Raw genomic sequence first — 8288 nt, forward strand, 5'->3', positions numbered from 1 at the left:
CACATTAATTTATGGCCAACAGAATATTTTTTTAATGTCATTACCGGAGAAGAATGTGAAGAATCGTTTACCACACAAAATCTCAGTTAGACAGAAAACATTTTAGAACAACATTCTAGTTTGGTAGGTGTAAGAGAAAAGGCCGGAGTTACCATAAAAAATAGGGGACAACCACCCAATGCTTTAGCTGAGGTAGACTTGAACTCTTTCACTGCTGCAACTGTGTTGTCGAGTATGAACTTTGCCCAATTCCACCTTCCGATCATTTCATTCCTTAAAACAAGGTGTAGCCAAGTGTTTCTGGGCCTTTTGTCTGCAGTTGGAGCAGCAAAAGATGTCATGAAGAACAATGTAAATACCTTTTGGAAGTCAGTATCATCATGTTTCATATTCCGGAGTTCAGCTGCAAAGCTCCCTGTGTCCTGGTGTAAAAGGCTAAGAAATTTCTTGGTGAAAGGTTCAGAAGGTTCAGTTTTCTGAAGCTCTTCATCTTTGATGTCAAAACCATCATTCTTAAACCCTAGTAGGTATTCCATATGTGTTGGATTAAGATTTGTTGTTTTCCCATCAATCTCTAAGATTTGAGATTCAGGGTCAAAGTGGTCGATGATCCATTTGCACATCGTTTTTCTCAAGTTCTTGCAATTAAACTTCAGCAAACATCCAAAACCCAATTCATCAATAAATTTCTTTTTATCAGCAAACATCAAAGTCATCAAACTATAAAATACAAGATTTTGTTACTTTTTTCAAATGCAAAAATGGAGCAAATAATACGTAGTAGTTAGTTGTTCACCATGTTAGTCCAGCCTATATGATCACCATCTGCTTGATGTTCTTTTGCTAGAGAATCACTTGAATCACCCATATCATCGGTCCTTTTCATCTTATTTGAAGAAATGACCTAGCAAAAATGAAACAAACAATAAAAACAAACATAATCTCAGTATCCCAAGTTTTTGCTCCCAAAATAAAATCTCAACATTTCAAGTAGTTTCACTACTTATTCGTGGATTGAAAGCGTAATCCACGAGCATCATAAATATGAACTAATGATGATACTCTTGGATTATGAAGGAGCTTTCAATCCTTTGATCCATCCATGATTGGAGATAAATGCAATTTCCTTGGAGAAAAGCTCATTATGAAAACTCATAACTTCTCTATGAAAGCACATATTACATTGAAAGACTAAGCTCATAAGCGCATAATTGGATTGTGAAAGCTCATAAGAGACAATGATTTTGTTATTTTTAGAGAAAGCTCATTTATTCTTTCTCATGTTTGCAATTGAGTTCATTTAAAATGGAATTAAGGATCATAAACTTATTTATGCCATTATCCTTGGAGAAAGAATATTTATGCAATTAAGGATCATAAAAGGAGAAAGTTTTAAAATGAGAGCTTTCTCCACACTTTTGTAGCAACTAATGAATATGATCCTTGATTTCCCTAACTCTTAAATCCATCCCACAAACAAAAATTACTTGCAACAAAAAAATAAGGGTTTGTTTGGCTTCGTTGTAGCATTCTTTTTTTTGGTTTTTTGTTTTTCAAAATCATATAATGAATCAAAAATTAATCAAACTTATCAAAATCATAATAATTTGGAAAACTAACAGAAAAATGGAAACTCCTTTTTCTTATTTCCTGTTTTTGGTTTAAAAAAAAACAAGAAAACTGAAAACAAAAAACAATGCCAGACAAGCCCTAAGTTTTCCTTTTTGGTTGCGAAATATTTTTGGTATGGAGACTAAAAGTGCAAATAATTAGGTTTTTTTATTGGCAATTGTTATGAGTAGATGGTAGCTGGTTGTTTAAGCAACAAGTAGCTGTCAGCATCTATTTTTGAAAGAATTGGAGCTTGGAATTGCAAAAAAGATCAGCTATTTAGGCTGTATATGGAAAAATTAAATGAAGAGTTTAAAAGGAAGAGTATGTGTGAAGTAAATTAATTTTCATATAGTATTATACTATTATTATATATATTCTTTATTATTTTTTTTTTGGTTAAACACAAAACCTTTAATTATTTTTTCCTCAGAATGAAGTAGATTAAGAGAATAATGAGGAAGGAAAAAGTTAACGAACACCTTGAGGACGTTGGATAAGATAACTTAAAGTAGAATATTAAATTATATGAGCATTAATTACACCAATCAACGCGTAATTTTGACATATATTTCTAAATTAATACCACTTAAAATATTTTAAATACTTTCTAATGCCTTAGAGGTGTTCGTTATCAAAATCCAATGAGGAATTGCAATAGATTAGTTGCCATTTCCATATTTCCCAACAAATCCACGTTAGTATACTTAAAGATTGGTCATGTCAACCCGTGTAGGTTGACACGTTTCGGCGTGCTTCGTGCTCAAGCGGGAATAACTAAGGAAAAATCATGTTGTGTTAGGCATGTGTTGATCATTTAAAAAAAGAGCCCATGTAGTGTCCGACCCACGTGCCATGCCAAGCAACCTCCTCAGTAATATTCATATATCGAGCTTGTAATTTAGTGAACACGAAGAAAATGTTGGCTTCGCTTGGCTCATCTTGTTTAACACCTACCCTAGTTATCTCTTGGTTCCAAAATACTTGTGTAGGTTTCTTCATGACTTTCTTGTCATTCATGGCACTAGTAAGAACTTTCCAATTCATTCCAATTCATAATGCACTTTTTTTTAGTTCGCGTCGCCTCGTTTGCTTTTAGAGATGAAGCGATTAGAGAAGACTAAAGAGGAAGATTTTTAAAATAAGATCACCTTGCCATCAAAAGTGGGGGTTCCCACACCTACCCCACTTATTTAAAAATATTAAAACATTGCTTATACTACCTTCTTTTCATATTATTTGCAACGATTTTGACATTAAGTAGAGAGGAGAAATGTCTAATCGTTGTAAATAATATGAAATGGAGGTAGTACAAATTTTTATTAAGAATGTCTTGTCATTGTAAGACCACCTAGTAGGTAGGTTGGATATAGGGTAAAGACAAACCAGGATAGGATCATATGTTTGCTATGAGCCTATGACTTACAAAAGCGGTCTTATGATGGTAAGATGATTTTACATAAATATTTCTTTTTAAACAAGATCGACCTCATAAAACCACCTTATAGGTGTCTTAATTTCACCTATTTTACCTATTTATAATAAGTTCTAATATGGTAAGTTGGTAACTTGAAGGTAAGTTCCAAAAAGTTCCCCGTATAAGATAAGTTTTACTATCGAGCTATTCCTATCATATGATGATACATAGGCTAGCAACTTAGAGTAATACTTACTTCCTTTTGTAGATGTTCTTCTACAACTTACTATTTTGGCCTATTTCCACTTCATAAAGACAAAAAAGTTCAACCATAATAGGTCTTGTCAATTACCAACTCAATTTTTTCCCTAAATTTTTTTAATTGGTCAGTCACCCTAAACGTTTATACATGAATACATATAAAATTAATCCAAATTGAGGGATTGTATAAAAATAACAATTATATGTGAATAGTGCATATAACAATGACTTCTTAACCTTTTTACTAATTTTTTTTTTTAAAAAGAAAAAAAAGAAGCCAAGTTTTATGCACTATTTACCATATTATGATTATTTTTTCAGCATTTCTCAAATTCAAATGCTGTAGATTTGCTAAAAAGTAAAAACAAACATCATCAGCTACTCTTCTTAACTGGAGTTATGCTGCCATTTGCAATGTTTGGAGACGGTTCAGCCCCTGGAGCGGGTAGTTCTACTTCAGAAGCCAAAACATGGCCAGGGTCTACAACACTCTGCGCAGGTTCTGCAAATGATCGAGTAGGAGACGACCTGCATCATGAAAAGCCATAACAAAACTATGTCATCTGTATTGAACTTCAACTTTGAATGTTGTAAATTCAAAAGAGTAAGCTTTGTGTGCACCTGCTAGCTTTTATGGTTTCATTGCCAACTTTGACTGTAAGGTCATATATGTCACCTGTACACACAAATCCACAGATAGTATATATAATTAATAAGTTAATTGTGTTAATACTTATCTGCTTTACTAATCCTCAGCATCGTCATACATAGAAAATGTACTGTACAGATAACAAAAACCAAACAATTGCGCAATACAGAGTAGAAGATGTGCCCTGCGGTCCCAGGATGTCTTGTTTTTCAACAATTAGATCCTTTCCACTTAGTCATGTATAAATGTAATCAAGTAATACTAGATTGTCTCAAATAATCTATAATACTCCTTAGGTCAAATTCAAAGAATGAGATATAGACTTTCTTATCCAAAGTAACAAATAGGACCTTCACTATTAGATTCCAACTTTAAGCACCCAGAGAGCTATAAGAACATTTGAACATTCCAAGTGTATGCACCTCATGATTGATGCCAATTGAATCACAGTGCTTCTCCGTGCCAATAATAAGTTAATAACAACACAATGCTATATCAATGTCAAAAGAATGCCGAATAACAACATTTATAGAAAAAACTCGCACAAAAGCCTATTTTACAAGCCACTTCATTGGAAATTTGGAAGCTAAAATTCTAAATCCCCTGTTCAAACTTTTCCATACCATATGAATGCCACTACTTTTTACGGAGTATCGTATAATCTTTACTGCTAACTAATATATTGGCTTGAACCTATACAAATGAATGGCAAATTGGCACACACAAAAGAAGTGGGAGCATGAAGATTTGGATACTTTACTGTACTCTAAGGAAAACTAAACTCCTTTCATGATGATGTTCATGAAGATCATGGTGCCAACACCTTAACACCATGACATGAAATCTCCTGTATAAGCTTTATGTGACTCGAGGCAGCTATTGTTGTTGGCTTGTTGCCACTGCATAGGGAAGCAGACACTATAATTGACTTCTTCTCTTCTGATTGATGGGTGGGGTAAAAAGTCTCTACACTAGAATTTCTATCCAAAAAAAAAAAAAAAAAAGGAAAGAAGCATGGAAAAGCTAGAATATCTAGAAACAAGATGAACCTAAATGCAATGTGATCTAAAATAAGTTAGAAAGGTAAAGTTCGAGACAGAATTTACACCTTCCAAAAGAAAAATGGAGTGGCACCCTTATGGGTGATATTATGGTAGCGAATACAAAGATGCCAACTAAGATGAGCTTGCGATGGGAAAGGAAGTGGAGAAGCGACAAGTAAACTAAGGCACACACATTAAAAACTCAAATGTGAATGTAAAGAGGACTACAGAGTGGAAAATCGGGTGGCAGATGAAGCAATTAGGGAGTTAAGTGTGAAATATGTAGCATTGTCTAATTTGGTTTAGCACTCATTAACGAAGACCCATTGCTTAATAGCATTTGGAAGCATGTAACACAAGGTAAGTCCAAATCAGATCTTACCTCTCGGTTAGGCTTGGAATGGTGGTTTCAAAGGATTTGCTAGATAGCACAAGTACAAAAAAATCAAATTCAATTTCTGATTCATTTGGTATTCCTAGTATAGGCTAAGCATCCCAGAAAAAAAGGACTTAAGCTTACAGGAACATGTATGAAAGAGTCAGCATAGCAATTTACCTCCGTAGACATCCTTGTCAGAGAAGTATTTCGCTCTCAGGTAACTAGCATAATCTGCTTCATACTTATTATACTTTGCGATTTCATCAGCAGTGAAGCACCTGTCAATCACTCCAGACATTGACAGACTCGAGTTAATCAATGCTATAAGTATTATGCCTACCAAAAACCTGATAACAGTATAACATAGAGGTTGCTGCACTACGCAATTTTATTGCCTAACTTCAGCTTAAGCAATCACTGTATTTTCTCCTTCACCCTTTAGAGTTTAGACTCAATACATGTGATGACGAATCAATCTGAATTTATGCATATCTCAATAGCATTCCACACGATAACCTCACCTTTTACTTGTAATTTGGTAAATACTACACCCTCATTTAGGTGGCACAACCTTACAACAAATATAAATGCAACTACGAAAACAGAAATTGAAATTTCGCAAGAATGCTCAGTTCCTCAAATAGCAAAACGTATCTTTAAAAGTTGCATATCGTACCCAAGGAAATCTATCAGTAGAGCTGTGAAAACTCTAAACCAATGCTCGGGTTGTATTGTATCAATCAGCTGGTTAGTCATGTAGAGTCATAAATAAATATCCCGCAGCATAACTCAGTAGCATAAAAGTATGCCTTTTATACTCTCTCTCTCTCTCTTTTTTTTTTAGTGATTTCGAGCAATTCCGATAATAGCACGAGAAATTTTGAGCCTCTTAATAGCTTGAGTTATAATGACTGTTAACAATTGATATTAAGTTGTATGTATCATCTTAATACCAACAAAGAACTCTATTCATACCAACAAAATTTGGATTTTAAGTTTGCTTTTGTTAGTACTAATGAAGATAAAGAAATATCTTACTTCAAAAAAAAAATAAAAAAATCATCTTGCTACTTAACTAATCTTACCAACACCATGATGATACGAAAAATACAATTTAATATCAACCGACATTATTAGAGTAAAAAAGACTAAAGCTACGTAGTATTTAAGATTGAGAATTTTTCGTAACGAGAGTTATCAATTCGGGTAAATGGGTCAAATTTGGTGAGATTGGGTCCGGTCGAATCTATTTCAATTTTAATTTTTGATAAATATTTCAAATTTAAATCATACTAACTTTATTATGTCCATACAAATTGAAATTTCAATCAAAGTTATTCGGGTCGAGTTACTTTTTGACATCCCTACTCGTATAAAACACCAAAAAAAAATCTTGCGTGACCTAGTCCACAATTGTGGACCTTATGGTCTCACGTGCGAGCATACAACATAGGCAGCCCATTTAATTTTTCTCAGTTCACATACAAACAGCCCAACCTCTTCCTAACCAAAAATAAACCCCTATACGAAAAACTCAGCAACGCTTAAGCAGCAAATTGATCAATGGAAGATATCAATCTCAACAAATCAATCACAAACGGTTGAATTCATCAATGGAACAACAATGCTATCGATCTCAAAAAATTAATTCGTGAATTTAATCAAACACAAATAACAATGAAGGTATCAATTAAACAATTGAATATATAATTGTATTAAAACCCTTTTTCCGACCCATTACCTCCAAATAAACTTAACAATTCAATAAAAATAAAAAATAAAAATTAAAAAAAGAGAGAGAGAGAGAAATTAACTGGTGGCTGTGGGTAATGTTGGAGTTATCCTGAGGTGGAGCAGTAGCACCGGTATTCATGGCTGCCGTAGAATCTTCTTTATCCTTCTGACAAAATTTCAAAAAAAAAAAAAATAATTAAAAATAATTTTGTTAAATTAAAAAGAGGGAAAATGGGTATAAAAAAGGAGAGAAAAAGAGAGTGACCTGGGGAAAGGAAGGTAAAGTGGAGGAAGGAGAGAGAGAAGGATTTTGATTATGATTATGATTAGGAGGATGAGTTGAAGAGCCTTGGGAGTTGGATGGAGAAATTTCAATTTCTGCTGCCATCGATTTTGTAATTCGGTTCAATCAATTCGATTTTATTAAAAAAAAAAAAAAAAATGGGTTTGATCTGATGTTTTATGGGACAATTCACAGAAGTAATAGTGTAGCAGTTATGTAACTGGAGTCAGAGACTCAGAGGTGGAGGAAAGTGAGAAGACAGAAGAGAACACAAGTACAGTCTTATAAACAAATGTACAGTCTTATGAGTTAACAATTGAAAAATAAGGTTTAATTAGGGGTGGGACTTCGGTCTGGCGGTTCGGTTTGACCTCGGTTTGAGTCGGTTTCGGTTTGGAGCGGTTCGGATTGAAACGGGTTAGTTTAGCTGGCGGGTCGGTTTGGTTCGGTTTGGGTTAGTCACGGCTCGGTTTGGTTTCGGTTTATTTCTTTGCGGTTCAAATTCGGTTTGGGTCATAAGCGGGTCGGTCTATAAACGATTCGGATTATGTCGGTTCGGTTTGATACGGGTCGGTTTAGGGGGCGGGTTTACCCGGGTCAATGTCAGTTCGGTTTACAAACGGTTTGGATCAAGCCGGTTTGGTTTGAAATGGGTCGGTTTAGGGGCGGGTTTACCCGGGTCAATATCGGTTCGGTTTATAAACGGTGCGAATCATGTCGGTTCAGTTTGAAATGGGCCGGTTTAGTGGAGGGTTTACATAGTTCAATTGGTTCGGTTTATGAACGGTTTGGATCATGTCGGTTCGGTTTATAAGCGGTTTGGGTCATGAATTCATGATTGTTTTAAAGATCGCGTCATGACCATGATTTAATGAGTTGATACTTATAATACGATAAATCGATAATTAAGA

General features: G+C 34.4%; 1 protein-coding gene across 2 annotated transcripts; it reads right to left on the reverse strand.

Annotated features, from left to right (window-relative positions):
- Nucleotides 1–3334: 3334 nt before the first annotated feature.
- On the reverse strand, nt 3335–7684 carry LOC110722248. 2 transcript variants are annotated; one of them, XM_021901527.1, is made up of 5 exons: nt 7360–7684; nt 7175–7257; nt 5538–5638; nt 3911–3965; nt 3335–3817 (listed from the first exon to the last, which is right to left on the reverse strand). In XM_021901527.1, exons 1-5 carry the CDS (start codon nt 7480–7482, stop codon nt 3664–3666), a joined length of 516 nt encoding a protein of 171 aa, XP_021757219.1. In that variant the 5' UTR covers nt 7483–7684; the 3' UTR covers nt 3335–3663. The 2 variants fall into 2 exon arrangements, with proteins under 2 accessions (XP_021757219.1, XP_021757217.1); XM_021901525.1 differs by having other exon boundaries at nt 7175–7260; nt 7360–7681.
- Nucleotides 7685–8288: the final 604 nt, after the last annotated feature.

The sequence above is a fragment of the Chenopodium quinoa genome, unplaced genomic scaffold, assembly GCF_001683475.1.
Source record: "Chenopodium quinoa cultivar QQ74 unplaced genomic scaffold, ASM168347v1, whole genome shotgun sequence".
NCBI classification, from domain to species: Eukaryota; Viridiplantae; Streptophyta; class Magnoliopsida; order Caryophyllales; family Amaranthaceae; genus Chenopodium; species Chenopodium quinoa.

Excerpts from the sequence above, each read along its gene's own strand:
- LOC110722248 (XM_021901525.1), bottom strand. The coding sequence starts at position 7,482 with ATGGCAGCAGAAATTGAAATTTCTCCATCCAACTCCCAAGGCTCTTCA. Across the intron at positions 5,639-7,174 it reads AACATTACCCACAGCCACCA|GTGCTTCACTGCTGATGAAA; the intron begins GTTAATTTCTCT and ends AGTGATTGACAG. Across the intron at positions 3,966-5,537 it reads TGACAAGGATGTCTACGGAG|GTGACATATATGACCTTACA; the intron begins GTAAATTGCTAT and ends TTGTGTGTACAG.